The sequence below is a fragment of the Osmerus eperlanus genome, chromosome 10, assembly GCF_963692335.1.
Source record: "Osmerus eperlanus chromosome 10, fOsmEpe2.1, whole genome shotgun sequence".
Lineage (NCBI taxonomy): Eukaryota > Metazoa > Chordata > Actinopteri > Osmeriformes > Osmeridae > Osmerus > Osmerus eperlanus.
This window is the reverse complement of record NC_085027.1, coordinates 11,345,977-11,361,743: the sequence shown is the minus strand read 5'-3', so window position 1 is coordinate 11,361,743 and position 15,767 is coordinate 11,345,977. Positions and strand designations below refer to the sequence as shown.

The following is a 15,767-nucleotide window of genomic DNA, read 5'->3' as shown; positions in this document are numbered from 1 at the left end:
GCCACTGATTACATCTTTTCTCTGCATTGTCCTATCCTGTTCTCCTTCCTCCGAGGGCAGCCAGGAGCAGTTAGCAACCACATCAAGGTCCAAGTGTCCAAGTGCTTAACTCCTGCCTAGCCAGGGACATGAGACGGATCTGTTCTGTATGTTTTAATTTGTTAGTTTTTTTACGGAGAAAACCCTTGTGAGCACGAGAAGACCACGCAAACGCCACACAGAAAGGTCCAGGAGAAAGCCCACCTGAGCCCTGAACAGCCCCGAATGATGATTGAGCGGCCATATTAAACTCCTGGTAGCAAAACACATCCATTCCACCATAACTTCATTCTATTTGTCTGTTGACTCAGTATGGTTGCTCACAGTGGTGAACAAAAAAACAGAGGACAATACAGAGCGAGACATCCTTGATTTCTCTCATTATCTGTTAGTGACAGTATACAGTATATTAAAGGACACAGTGAGCTTTGTTGGAAGGGGCCAAATGCTGACAGCCCCTATGGAAGGAGGAGCCTTGAGAGCTTGGACCAGTTGTCTATTCTGCAGAACAGTGCAAAAGTCTTAGGTACCCAAGATTTGTTACATACAAATGATTTTCATTATATTATATTATACTGTATACAGTATATATAATTATAATATATGTTGTCTTCTGTGTTTGTGCAGCCAGTAGCAGTAAAGTGCAATGTTGAGGAAATGTTTAGACTTTAGATGAATTCTTTCTCTTCTTTTTCTTAAAAAGTGCTTAAGACTTTTGTACAGTGCGGTAAATGTCACCAGCATGAAGAGATTTTTCTTGAAAATACCAACACTTGAGGTTTCATGAAACCAACAGTACTGGTTGATCACAAACGAACAGGATAGGAGCACGTTTTGGCTTGTCCAGTCTACAGTAACACATCCATATTAATAAAACCACTTTGCAATAATCAAGAACAGTTTGATGATTACCAGTTCTAGTGGGATGATAAAGTTCAAAACACCCAATGAATTTACAGTGCTATGCATTTTGATGTAGCACATGGCCTCGCTATGAAGAACGTCTCAAATCCGATATCAGACTCTCAAATCAAAGCATCAAAGCATAATTTTTAAATATCAACATTGAAAACAACCAATATAGAACAATGCCTTCCATTCCAAAGGGGCAGTTGAAGACAGGAGTGGGATTGTTGGGTATAGACACAGCTGCAAGGGGTGGGCACGGCCTTCTTTCCTGAGATAACGTTCAAGGTTAGCTCATCTTTCAGGTGAACTCCCACTGTGTGGGTGTAATTTCACTGAGGATATCTCATTTGTTAAATAAATGACAAGCTCGTGTCTGCTCTGTGATTGGGCAGTCATTAGGCTTCCTGTGGCTTTGGCTCTCATTATGGGAGTTGAAATCCAGGGTGGATGAGCGCTACAATGAACACAGGGTCAATATAGTCACACAGGAAGAGGGAGAGTGTAGAAGGAGCAGGAAATATAGATATTTAGAGTGGTAGGTCAAAGGGATGGTGTCCAAAGCTATATGGGTAGCTGTCCATTCTAGACACACTGTTAATCAATTTATTCTTGCCATCCTTATGATATCAATATGGAAGACCAATTTGGAAGATAATACAGACATTTAAGTTGTTTTAGAGTTGATGGAGTTTGCATATAATTTATACTTACATTACATTGACATATAAAACATATCACCTCTCTAATGCCATTGGGAATTCAACAACTCCAGGATGCATTCCAGCAACTGCCATTCAGCTAGTTCTCCTCTTTTAGAACTGTCTCTTGCAATTATACACCATACACTCAGTACAATCACAGTCTAGGATAAAAATATCTCTACTTTAAATCTTCTCTGAATTAGTCATTCTAATCCACTTGAAAAGTGTTACTCAGGAAACTGTATCTAATACAGTAATCCAAGAATGATGAGATATAATCAGAGAAAGCCTGGAGGATGTGAACAATTCTGTCATTGGAATGGTTCGTCTCTATTTCAGTTGTGCCATAATTTATCAAGATACCGACATATGTACTATATACATATAGTATACTGTGTATACATACTGTATGTACATAATACATACTGTATACACATAACATCTATACTGTATATATACATTATCCCCTCAACAAAACAATTATTTACAATGCTATAACATACAATCTGTTGGTGGATGTGATTTGCATCCTAGAAGCTAAAGATAACTGTGTTGTAAGATGTCCTCCTTTAAAGCAAGCTGAGAGAAAAGAATGAGTGTGAGTGTGCAGTGTCTCCTCTATGTTGCCAACCATTTTCTTTTAAAGTTTACTTTAACACTCTAGGTTCAAAAGGTTTACAGACAATGAGGGAATGCCTCAGATATGACTCAAATATACAGTATACTGGCGTTTGGTTTAAGTATCCAGTATTGACCTCTTATACAGAGGATGTTGGATCTATTTTATACATGATTGCTCATTTCACATATTTTCCATGTGAACAAATTCATACACATTTGTCAGCTAAAACATGATATTATGATTAGGCGATAGGCCTTAAAGGGAGATGTGATCATCCTACAAACCTCATGCTCTAAAGTATCTACATGAGGATGGCCTTGAAGAGTATGGATTCCCAGCACATTTTAAGTCCCATTGAATTCATAAGTTTCAGTTAACATGCCTGACATTCGCAAGTATGGCAGCAAAACGCTCTTAAAAGGGTAATGATCCACGAGCAAAAGACAAATGTCAAGTGCATGCTGTGTTCTTGGTTGTCATGGAAACAGTTATGGGTCCAGCACTCATAACACCACAGGTATAGATGGTATAGTAGGCTACTGTTGTTTGTGCAATGCAGTACACGTCCACCTTCAGGTTCAAGTTCTTAATAGCTTTTTAGGCTTGACTTCTCAGTCCATCTCTGGAAATGGACCTGTCTATATGGTGTGATAGGCAAGAAATTGGTTGAGGCGGGTCACCTCTAACATTTTAAACAGAGCAATTCCTCTCTACAGGAACACTATTCACTACCTCTACATGGACGAGCATGTGGTGTAGCACACAGAGTGACAGATAAAAACAGCTACGCTGGTGATGAATGCATGTACCTGCTCTCAGTAGTGAGTGACTCAGTGTGAAAGCAAGATGATGCTCACAAAACTGCTTGTTGTGAAAATGAGTGTGCGTCCATTCCAAAATCCTGCCAATGGCATCAGCAGGATACTTGTGGAATGCACAAAGAAGACACCAGACACACAGAAGGCTTGACGGTCGATTGCAATTCATGTATATAAAAGACTCTGACTCATGCAGTGACAAAGATTCAATTTGTAGAACAGGTAGATAAAGTAAAATTACTAGGCACAATAATAGATAGTCAGCTGTCGTGGGCAGAACATATTGATACCATAGTAAAGAAGATGGGTTGTGGTCTCTATGGTGAGGAAATGTCTTATGTCCCTACACACATTGTGGGACAGGTGGCTAAATCTTTAATTTTATGTCACCTGGATTATTGTGCACCTGTATGGTCATCTACATCTAAAGGTCAACTAAATAAATTACAAACTGCCCAAAACAGAGCTGCTAGGTTAGTATGACATTGTCCCATAACAACAAACACTGTCAGTATGCACCGTCGACTCTCATGGTTAACGGTAGAGAACAGGCTGGTTTTCAATACAACTACATTTTTCAGAAACACTGTCTTTTTTTCTCAACCAGTTTTCTTATATAATGAAATTGTTAGGTGTGATCAGGTTCATTCTCATTTGACTAGGTCAGCTGATGATGGCCAGATGATGTTACCATGCCCAAAATCAAATGCTTTGAAGAGAACAGTTATTTATCGTGCCATCAATCATTGGAATAATTGCCCACTGGATATACGTAAAATTAATAGCAAAGTCTCTTTCAGGTACCATCTGAGAATGCACCATTTACAGTAGTGAGGAGGGAATGTACATATTTACTGTATTAATGGAGTAATGAATATAGTGCTGTAATGATTTGTTCAGAGTGATTTCTGGTGATGTTTATAATGATGTCTACAATGTTTCTGCTTTTACATGATCATTGTTAAATAATTTTTATTTGTTCTCTTTTTGTTGGACCCCAGGAAGATTAGCTTGTCCCACTTTGGTGACAGCTAACGGGGATCCTTTTAACAATAAACAATAAACAATGCCCTTTGTTATTAATTGGATAAATAGATGATAACTAGATGCTAGAGTATGTGACAAAAGTAACACAAAGCTATGGAACTGTTTATATAAATGTTATGCATGTTTGATATTTGAGACATAATCCATTGTTAATGAAACAGTGTAGTGCAGCCCGTCTGTAGAATTACTATATAAACAGTAGCACAATAGATAAATAGAAATAATACAATAAACTACACCCTAAATACACATACTAACCTATTCCTAACCCTATAAACCTATTCTAAACTAAGTGAAGTACAGTGAAGTGACTGAGTCACTAATTAAATGGAGATTAACATATTTGAAAACATTTTTGGTATTGAACGATTCATTCAATGAATCCTTTATAAATGCTGTATCATCCCTACTCTTTAGTAAATTGTTATCACATACCGTGTTTTGGTTTGAAAAGAAAGGGATTATGCAGAAGACTGAAGGTGCAAATATGCAGTCTTATTACATGAAGACTGCCTAAGCCCACCGAATAAAATCTCAAAGCTTGAACATTAGCTTGAAGCTAAGTCCTTTGGTCCTTTCTTAGTTTATTGTTTCCCATTATCACCTCAGCATGATCACTGGATCACCTTTGTTACAGAAGCACCAAAAAATAAAGAAATGTTCCTAGCCTCCAACATGGAAGAATTAAGAAAGCTAGGGGTGGGATAGGGTGAGACCCGCAACTGTCTTGACAAATCCATGTTCTGGTGACAGGGGCTTCAATAAACTTCCATTCTTTAATATGCAGCAAGCATCAGAAATAGGTTGATATTCTTCATGGGGCTGCAAGTCACTATCCAAAATGGCACCAAAGCTTGAGATCTCTATGGAAAAGATTCTTTTGTCCTCCCAAAAAAAGAACAGGTGAGCTGAGACCCAGCACACACAGTTACTGGGCTTTTATATCTGCATATTTGGAGGAATGCATTTTGGTCTAAGAAGTCACTGAAAGGCTCAAGCTAAATCCTTCAAGAGTCTGCACCTTTTCATTTGAGGGTAAGTGTGGTGATGTGCTGCTAAAGTGCTGTTAAAATAGGTTTTATTCATGGAGGAAAACTTGTAAACTGATCAATGCTAGATCAGTTTATAGACCATAGACCACTGTAGTATGTGTTGCCCGGGCAACAGAGGCCAATGTCATGATGCTAATACGTCAGTGAAATAGTAGACTACTGTTTCCGAAAGTAGATGTACTTCCTTAATAATATCAGCTTATATTGTACATTACATTTCACAATTGTGTGTCATATCACAAAGGACAATTAGTAAATAGTTATCACCCTGGCCTCTTTGCTTGTGGCGTTTGTTCAGCTGCCTTGCAGTAAAGCAGTTAGCTTAGCTATCTCCCAGAAGTTAACGAGCTGCTAAACTAATAGGTGCGTTCGACATGGACTGCGGCTGCATGAAACTACCGGCGAGAGTAGCCGCTTGCAGTCGGGGAGGAGTTGAAAGCGGCTCTGTAAAGTCGGACATTCCAGCTTCTCGTGGTTTGCTGCGTTGACGTCAGTCATGGCCGATCAAGCGCTGTTTGCTTACTTTACTTTATTTATAATTAAACTTAGTCTTTCCGTTAGTGAAGAGGCGGACTAAAACCCTTTCTTCAACACATTTTTTATTCAATTAAACTGTTTGGTCCGGATTTGAGAGTTGGCGAAACTGAAGGTGTCAGAATAATTACAAAACATGCGTCAAAGTTGTCGTGTGTGAGTCTGGCCAATCATGAAATAGCTGTGTCGTCATTAGAACCCTTGCAGTTGCTCTTGAGAAAATGCGCTCGGCTACACAGCCGGCAGTTCTCGATCTCACGGTACTTTGATGGCTACGTCACAGTGACCTAGCCTCGGCGCCGTCTCAAATCGGACAACAAGTCTAACCAGAATTCACTGTTTCAAATCAGCCGCCTGCAGCCGGCTGCAGCGCTGCATGAAGTCAGTTCATGTCGAATGCACCTATTGACTGTGGCTAGCAAGTTAGCCATCGTTATAGCTTCACATTTCGACACAAAAACTTAAATCAAACCTAACCCGTCAAACGGAACGTTCGCGCGAATACAAGCAACTCAATCAAGACCAAGACAAACATTTTGACACCGACGTTGTCAATGTAGTGCAAAGATTCAAGTTATTTTAGGGTTGGGAAAAGAAGAAGAATAATATATATGTGAGAGAACAAAGGTTGTGCCCTTGCCGAAGGCAAAGCACACCCAATAATATATATGTGAGAGAACAAAGGTTGTGCCCTTGCCGATGGCAAAGCACACCCAATTAAAACACAAATCACGTTATAGGGCAGGGAGGGACGGGTTAGCAAAGACGGGGTCCTTGTCAAACGTGCCCTCGCAGAGAATGGACAGATGGAATTAGCTTAGATAAAAGGAAAAAATATTGTTCATAAACCTCCATGTGATGTCGAGTCACATATCAGTCGGCCTGTAGGTGCATGTGTTAATCGACAGTGTTTTCCAAAGTTCCATATGACACTGTCGATTAATCCACAATACTAAACGACGCAATAAACTATTCACATCGCCTTAATGTAACAGACAAATAAACGAATACATACAGTTTTTTTGTTACTATGGAAAACCTTGTCCAGTCTTCCACGTCGCTGTTTGTTCCTTTTAAGAGTTGAATTCGAAGTGCAGCAGTTAAACTTTGAGGGCACGCGCGCTTCCGCGGCCAGGGGAAGTCCTTGCACGACACCTGTCTCATTTCAGCGCATTGACAATGATTCACCATTCAAAATGTTTACAGCACCAGGCTGAGATATGTTGCTCTGCTGGTATGTATAATACAACTTTCTCAAAAATGAATTATAATAAAGTAATGCTTAGTGAGCTTTTCGGCAGCTCTTAAGCCTGACCGTGGTAGATAGCCTGATGTGCGTGGTAGATAGCCTGATGTGCCACTAATATGCGTGGGTTGGATCTGGGCACAGTCACCGCTTTCACCGGAGATAAGACCGCTGGTATTTTCTAACTTCTGCCCGAGCGCGAGCGTGGAACCATGCATTGGCCGACGAATGAAACGTTCATCTGGTCGGGACCATTGGACACGAACCGGACGATAGATGCCAACGAGAATCAAGTTGGCCCCGAGGTTGTCATTGTTCCAGTGGTTTTCGGGTGTATATTTTTCCTTGGAATTGTTGGCAACACGCTGGTCATGATTGTAATTGGAAAAATCAAGTCAAGGCGCTCGAGAAGTACTACAAATATTTTCATCCTGAATCTCAGCATTGCTGACCTGAGTTTCCTACTTTTTTGTGTCCCGTTTCAGGCAACTATTTACTCCCTGCCAGAATGGATATTTGGAGCCTTTTTGTGTAAATCTGTGCACTATTTTGTGACGGTGAGCATGCTTGTTAGCATCTTCACGCTCGTGGCAATGTCAGTGGACAGATATATTGCCGTGGTGCACTCCAAAAAGTCTCCCTGCATTCGCAACAAGAGAAATGCTTTGATAGGGGTTTGTGCCATTTGGTCGCTGTCATTCATCTTCGCAGTGCCAGTCGCTCAACACCAAATACTGACTAACCACCAGGATGCACCAAACAGTTCTTTTTGTTGGGAAATCTGGGTTTCCGGTGTTTCCAAACACACATACAAATTGACAATATTAGTAATAGGTTACCTATTACCTTTGGTGTTAATAATATGCTGCTATGCAAAGGTAAGACAACTTTTCACGGAGCATTTTGAATCTGAATCCAAGGCTGCAGGCCATTAGCTGTACATTATGCATATACTATCAGTTTGAAAGTGCCAAGTTCTGTACTTTTGATAATCAGTATGAGATTTGTGTTGACTGCATTCAAACCAGTCTACCCCAACAATGTACTTAGGGGTGGCTTTAGAAGTCAACGTTCATTACATTTTGTTTTAACGCATAATTATGCAAATTGGCAGATTGTTGTTGGGAGACAGATGGCTGAGCGGTTAGGGAGTCAGGCTATTAATCAGAAGTTTGCTGGTTCGATTCCCGGTCGTGGAAATGACGTTGTGTCCTTCGGCAAGGCACTTAACCCTATTTGCCTCGGGGAGAATGTCCCTGTACTTACTCTAAATCACTCTGGATTAGAGCGTTTGCTAAATGTAAATGATATATCCATATACACTTACACACTCACATCTGCATAACTGTACTGATTTGAGTTATCCATACAAAAGCAGTTTAATTTGTATGCCCGTTTCAGAAAATGCAGTCTCATTAATTGTGTGACATATTCACAGCAGTACTCATTAGAGTCTGGCAGTTATAGACTGTTCAATTCACTAATGGGCTTTGCCATGCATTCTAAGACAAACATATTGTAATCAATGTCAAAACAAAATAAGTAATTTAAGGTTACCTTTCCTATAAAACAGGTCTATAGATTGCTCTTTTATTAAACAAACTAAATGGCCTTATGTTATTTATCTTATTTACACGACAGCATGTCATTTCTGTCTCTACATGGTCGGGCGACCATGTCTCTACAGGGTCCCCGCCACACACACGCCGCCACCCCCCCCCCCCCCCCCCTGACCTCAGCACTCAAACACAGACTTTATCAGCATGTCATATTCTTGGGGTACTCCTATTGCATCTATAGTTGTCAGCATTTGCACTGTCATGTGCTGTGTAGTGATCTATTATTATAATAATATAAAAGATTGCCATGAAAATAATGTGTGCTTCTTTTAGGTGTTGTTCCATCTTCATAACAAGATGAAGAATATGTCGAAGAAATCAGAACGTTCAAAACGAAAGGTATGAGGTTATTTAGAATTGTTAAAATTCACTATGGAGGAAAGTATGCTGTTGAAATAGACTTCACTTAAAAATTAGGTGTAAATTGACCTCATCCAGTAGCTGTAATCTTGACTTCTATGAAACCACCTGTGGTCATAGTTTGTATTGCTGTTTTACTAGTAAAAAAAAAAATGTTATCATTCAGTAGCTACAGTATTTGACTAATATGGGAACTCAATTGGCACTTTGTTTATATGAGGACTTAATATTGCGTCATAGAAGCAATGATGTGCGTTCCTTGGCTTGGATTATGACACTGTACTTTACAGACTGTTATGGTAGGATGAGGGTCCAAAGTTTCTTTCACAAATGCTGCCTGTAAAAGGGTTCAAAGTTAATTTTGCAAGTACTGTCTGTGCAGTACAGTGTAAATGAAGATATTATGGTACATCCAACTTAGCGTTTGATGGAGAATCAGAATGATCAATGAAAAACAAACCATTTGGCTAGACATACTGTAGTGTTATTATAAGCATATGAAAATATACTTCAGTACTGTGCCATTTAATGCAAACATTACCCCTGATGACAGAGGGCTGTAGTGATAGTTCACCAAATCTACATGGAATATAGTCCAAACCTGCTATGCTACGTTTTTATGTTATTTATATCAACATAATACATCCTGTGATAATTTGGCCTTAATTGCAATATTTTTTCAGCAGCAACTCTGGTTCTTTATTACCACTGTTGCTCTCTCCCATCAGCCGAGCAGTGGTCTCCCCTAACTAAATGTCTTTTAATAGACCACCTGCACTGTTACTAATGGCTACAGAGTACCTTGTTTGCTGTTGAGGAGAAAAACATAGCAAGAAGGGAGAAATAACAAAGTTTTTGTGAGAGTAAAACACAGATAACACGTTGTTAGGATTTCCTTCCCTTTCTACCAGCGCGCTGACACAGGTAGCAAGGACAGCAATGAGGGCGATGAGATTAAACGAGTCCCAAATGTGGGGAGAGGACCTGTTTTCACATGTAGGATGGGATGCACAGATCAGTATCTATGGCAACCCAACTTTGACCTTAAAACTGTTTATCTGCTGTCGTTTATGGTGAAGCTCACGCAAAGAAGGATAATGATTTTATCTATAGATGGACTTGTGAGAAGCCAGTATAAACTATAGAAATATAAGAGCGGACATCTTACGTCACCACTTCACAGTGCCAGTGCAGAAGCACATTCTACTTTGCATTAGTGACGCCTACTTCTGTTTATCAGCTATTGTTTACTGGAATTAAGTGTATTGCTGGGAGGGAAAGCATGCAGTTAGATTGCCCCGTTATAGAGACATTGATATGTAAATTATAAACAGAGTTTCTAGCAAACCTACCTGAATAAGACTATACCAAGGAGTTGTTGCTGAATATGAAAACCAATTGAACACTAGGTACTTCCTTGGTCATTACCTTGAATGACGCTGTTAACTCCTCAAGGTGAAAACCATAAAAGTGTAATTATTGACTATGGTGTTGCTATTAACTGGAACAAGACACATTATTCATTTAACCATGATTTTTTGCCTGCATATTTTCTGCAGATGTTTGCTAAAGTATGCATGTGAACTGTCAGTGACAGTAAAGAATATGCAGCAGAAAACACCAAGAAAGCTGCAGGTATTAAATGAGAATGTGGCCAGCTCCATTACACTTATATTAGTAATTGAAATGACTGTCTTTCATTAATTTATTCAAATGTATGGTTACTTAGGACATGCAAAACTTTTAAGTGTTCGTTTTCCTTTCATTTGTAAATGAAAATTTTATTTTCCGTCTCCCACTTTGACAACATTCAACATTTTCAATTGCCTAATTGATTTAACGGGAACCTTTTCTCACTTGTACACCATAAATGGCTTGTCATTTTAATGCAAGGAAAATGTATTTTAATGTCATTGTAAAAGGGAAGTCAGGTGGCTGAGTGGTTAGGGAGTCGGGCTAGTAATCTGAAGGTTACCGGTTCGATTCCTGTTAAGAGTGTCTGCTAAATGACTGAATTGTTGAAATTGTACAAAAACTGTTTGCCCAAAGCAAGGGCAGGTTTTTCAGAGGAAATCACATGCATTTTAATGGTCTAGGTGAAATATATTCAAATGGGAATGGAAATTAACTCTAATTAATAGATAAAGTTTGTCAACTCCTTTAGCAATTTTGAGTTCTGAATGGCTTTGTCATGTAAATGTTGCTAGCTGGGATTTTTAGATTAAACTTTAAAACACTTCATGAAGCCCTTTGTCCTGTCTTAGCAATTGATTCCTGTCAAATAGCAAGGTGAAATCCTATATTATGGTAGAAGGCACACAACCGTAAGATTGAAAAAAAAATAGTTACGGTAGTAAAAGGCCAGTAACAGGCCAGTAAAAGGCTTTGTGATTCAAAGTTCAAATAAAAGCCTGATTAACCTTTCCCACTGTAGAGTTCCTTCACCATTTGCCATTCTCATCATAATTATTTTAATTACTAAACTTATCATCTTGAGTTGTCATCCTAACTGGCATACTCAGTCTGAATGACAATATGAAAATGTTCACACTTAGTACTGCCTATATCTTATCTGAAATAATCATTGATCATATATTGTCGCAGAGTTAGGCTATTTGTTCTTTTAGTTTTGAAAGTAAGGCTATTTTCTAGGCCTACAATGTGGCAATAACCTGTAGATTACTCCAATTATTGCCAGTTAAACTACATTTTGTGTCTTGCACTTATGCTGGACGTGATGCATTATTAATGAGGTGCAAATGTCATATAATGATGTACTATTGTTTTTAATTATGTTGACTTAGTGTAACTTTGATATTGCCTACCTTCAGTATCGAAAGGGGTTAACTCTATACTTTCAGTCCTGTCTACCAGCAATTCAAATGGCACAGTACAGAGTTTAAACCTGCTCCTTACTGAGGATTTAAGAGGGAGGGGGGAGCCCCTCTGTTCTGAGAACCAAGGAACAGACACACACACCAGTACTGTCCAATGTTTGGATTGGCCTTAGCTAAGAATAGGAATCAACCACAGAGGCATTCCTTCTGTTCTTCTTTCAGTCATGCACCCGTGAGGACGTGATGCAGTAACTGTCCTGGTTTGAGTAGCATCTCATTTAGAGTCTAGTCATTATTGTTCATCATTGCGGTTGGAAGTGGAGCTGATGGTCACAAAGGTAATCAAAAATCGGACCAATCCTTTAAGCCAATCAACAGATAAAAAGGATTGTTCTTTCAAAGAGAGCTGAGGACTGAACTATTGTTGTTTCAAATGTCGGAAACATGCAGCACAAGTTCATAGTGTAAGTCAAAACATCTGGTGCCTTAGTTAAAGCACTTACTAATTACACTCATTTAACTCCTCTACCTCATATCCACAAACCCCGACTCGAGCTGTTCAAGCATCAGTAATAATCCTACCATCATTTTGCCATCTGTCCTCAGGAAATACTTTCCCCATATGCTGGGGTATATTCAGTGTCTTCGCATTTCAGCGTCTCCAGAGGGAAATCTACAGAGAGGGAGTGTAAATGGGCACCTTGTATGAGATCATGTTATTCAATGTTGGTATAATATCATCAGACACACAAGAGTGGACTCCTTCTCTAAACAGTTAGTAGGCCTAGATTTCTCTCGTAAGAGGTATAGTGTCATGGTTTATTTCATGACATAACATTGGCAGACATGACAGAAAGTGTGTGTATGTCTGTGTGTGTGTCTTTGTACAATGATTCACAAGCAGATCTGTTTATACATAGTTGTAGCTAATGATGTGTGTGGGCACCTAACACACAAACATCAGGGTGTCAAGGAGAAGGCTTTCTGTCACAACACAAAGTAGCAGTCATATGTATTACTACCTTGGTTACATGCTGCTTTAATTATTCCTCTCTCAATGATATATGAGTGTAAAAATAACTTTCCCACAGCATAAGGACAGACTTTTACATTGAAAACACTGTACTGTGAGTCAGTTATTGGATCTTGTGATGATCAGAATTTTTTTCTGACTTTTGTAGTCACCTTACATTTTTATAATTTATAACAAGATGACTTTCATTCTGATTATATACCAGGCAGTAAAGGCACAGGCAAAACTGCTTTTCAAAAATATCTTCCTCATCTTTAAAAGTCCTTAATATAAGATTATCTTAGCCCTTTATTCTCACTTTACAAATACTGTTGTATTTGTATGTGGTGGAAAAAAAGCTGGCCAACTGGACGCTGTTTGGAGAAAAAGACGAGAGGGCTCCATCACGTTGCAGACAAACATTGTTCAACACGCCACCAGGCCAGACAGAACAAGGATATTTGTGCCCTTTACATAGACCCAACAGAGTGCTTGGTGCATTGTGCCAGGAGGAGGAAATTACAATAATTACAACAGTTAGTCTGAGGGAAAGGTAATTACACAGATGTATCTTTTGTGTGTGTAAAGTACTGAATGTAGTTTGTGTGTACAGTTCAGTGTGTATGCAAGTGCCCCTGCCTCACCTTGTCCAGACTAGATTAGCTTGTTTAGAGCTGAGAGTGTGAAGGTGACTGGCAGTGTGTTTATGGAAGTCTCCATTAGTTGTTGGTACTTATTGGTCCTGGTACTGGAATAAGTTAAATAAGTGAACAGAAGGTACTGGAGTGTTTTGGAGTTGACTGTGTGAACTGAGTATGAAGGAAACCAATAGAGCTGGTGTTGTTTAGACAATCACTAGCAAATAAATCTGTCAGATAGAAATCCATACAGTCAAACATTATCTCAGTTTCACAGTCCATTTCTAATAGTGCATTGGCCCAGACTGTTTATCCATTAGTAAATATGAAACTTGGTTTACAGCAAAATTTCTGCCACAATTTGTGGTTATCACACGCAATTTTATTTTGAATTTTACCCAAAGATAAATAGTAGTTATTGAAGTAATACTCAAGCGATCAATGAGATCTCTCTTATCTCTGTACTGTGCAATGCAGATCATATTGTTGCACTTAATCTTGCCTGTCTGAATTCTAATGAAACATTTACATCAGCTGCTCACATCACACTTGAGTCATTTAGAAGTATTTAGAACAATTGTCACAAAGGCCATAATACTGTATCACACAAAATAGAAATGCATCCGTTCCCTTTCTTTATTGCAGACTGGATTAAGAATTTGAGAACATTTCAATTTAGATAAAGAATGTAATAAGAACTAATTGCTCAATAAAAAAAATAAAAACGATTACATTCGAGTGAGATGTGTACTGGAACAGTGTTCATGCTGAAAACAGCCTGATATCACTGCCTGATATTGGGGACATTTGCGTTTTTGAAAGACTTAACCTCTCAGCATTCCTCATCACTGTTATGGTAGGAAATCATTGTACACACTTAAATTGCTTCAATTGACTTTTTTCAGAGCATTCAATTTTTTTTTATTGAAGCCGTCACATTTAAAGGGGTTTATGTAAATCTAGGATTGTCCATTCTTAATGGAAACCCTTTTTTCCACTCAAAGCCTTAATTGGCACACATACTGTAAGTAAGGAATGTTTCAATACCTAGTTGTGAAGTGAGCCATCAATTCCTTTTACAACAGAGCACCATCCATTCTGCCCCAATTTATTTACTTACGCCAAGCATCACCTAGCAACAGTCAACAAGACCCAATGTCACAGAGACTTATTTTTAGCTAAATTATCAAAAATATTACAGATTACATACAAATAATGAAGAAACAATCTTCTCAAGGATCAATTATTGCGAAAATTTGTTTTGTTGTTTCAACTCATTTATGCATTTTCTGCATGTGTTATTTTAAATCAATAGGTACATGGAAAAAACTGTAAAACTACATAGTACAGTCACTACCTGGCTTTCCTCCTTGTAATTTTACCACTGACATGAGGTGCATGTAGTTAATAACATACTGTACTTCCCTAACTTCATCTTTCTCCTACCCTGTCCTATAGACTGCTCAGACGGTCCTACTTGTGGTGACAGCCTTTTTGATTTGTTGGATGCCTCACCATATCATTGCTATGTGGGTGGAGTTTGGCATTTTCCCCTTGAACGACGCCTCATTCGCCTTCCGCATCATCTCTCACTGCCTGGCTTACGGAAACTCCTGTGTTAACCCTATCCTCTACGCCTTTCTGTCTGAGAACTTCCGAAAGGCCTGTCGACAAGTCTTCACCTGCCATTTTCTCTACCCCCCTCCCCCTGTGGAGAAGGTGGTACGCATTCGCATGGAGAACTTCTCTACTACCCACTCCATCATCAACATGTGAGCAGGTGTAGACAAAGTAGAATATTTGAAATTGTGATCTTTAAATCAAGTATTGTGTCAGTATTATGACATACACATTTGTATAAATAATATACAATATGATATATTTGTATAGATAATTTCTGATTCTGAAAATCTGTCAGTAGCAAATATCTAGATATAGATTTATTAAACTAATATGTTTACTTATACATGGGACTATTTTACCATGTGTATACATTCATTCTGTACTACTGGATTTATCGATTGCTTTGTCCAGCCATTTATATATGTCTTTCAGATTGTGTCAATTTCTGTGATAAAACTTTGCAGAAATTTGAAACGTTGAAACCTTGTTTCTGTTATCCTGTTGTCAACACTTAGCTCGTAGAAGTCTTCCGCATGAATTTTTTTTTTCTTGAGCCCATGGACAAAACAAGACATGGAGTTGTACCACTGACATTGTCCTCCTCCCTGTGCATCTTTCAGGCTCCAAGACGAGTACGTACTAAGAGCGAGATTATACAAACTTCCAAAGACTGACACAAAACTATTTTTTTGTTTTTTTATGTAAACCGG

At 38.8% G+C, this 15,767-nt stretch overlaps 1 protein-coding gene across 2 annotated transcripts; it reads left to right on the top strand.

Moving 5' to 3' along the window:
* The first annotated feature begins 7,122 nt into the window (after positions 1 to 7,122).
* galr1b (galanin receptor 1b) lies at positions 7,123 to 15,253 on the top strand. 2 transcript variants are annotated; one of them, XM_062471327.1, is made up of 4 exons: positions 7,123 to 7,273; positions 7,454 to 7,525; positions 8,861 to 8,926; positions 14,893 to 15,253. In XM_062471327.1, exons 1-4 carry the CDS (start codon positions 7,181 to 7,183, stop codon positions 15,208 to 15,210), a joined length of 549 nt encoding a protein of 182 aa, XP_062327311.1. In that variant the 5' UTR covers positions 7,123 to 7,180; the 3' UTR covers positions 15,211 to 15,253. The 2 variants fall into 2 exon arrangements, with proteins under 2 accessions (XP_062327311.1, XP_062327310.1); XM_062471326.1 differs by having other exon boundaries at positions 7,454 to 7,846.
* The last annotated feature ends 514 nt before the right edge of the window (positions 15,254 to 15,767 follow it).

Bases quoted from the DNA above. Each gene is read 5' to 3' on its own strand.
- galr1b (XM_062471326.1), top strand. From the start codon at position 7,181: ATGCATTGGCCGACGAATGAAACGTTCATCTGGTCGGGACCATTGGAC. The intron at 7,847-8,860 runs GTAAGACAACTT...TGCTTCTTTTAG, and splicing joins TAATATGCTGCTATGCAAAG to GTGTTGTTCCATCTTCATAA. The intron at 8,927-14,892 runs GTATGAGGTTAT...CCTGTCCTATAG, and splicing joins CAGAACGTTCAAAACGAAAG to ACTGCTCAGACGGTCCTACT.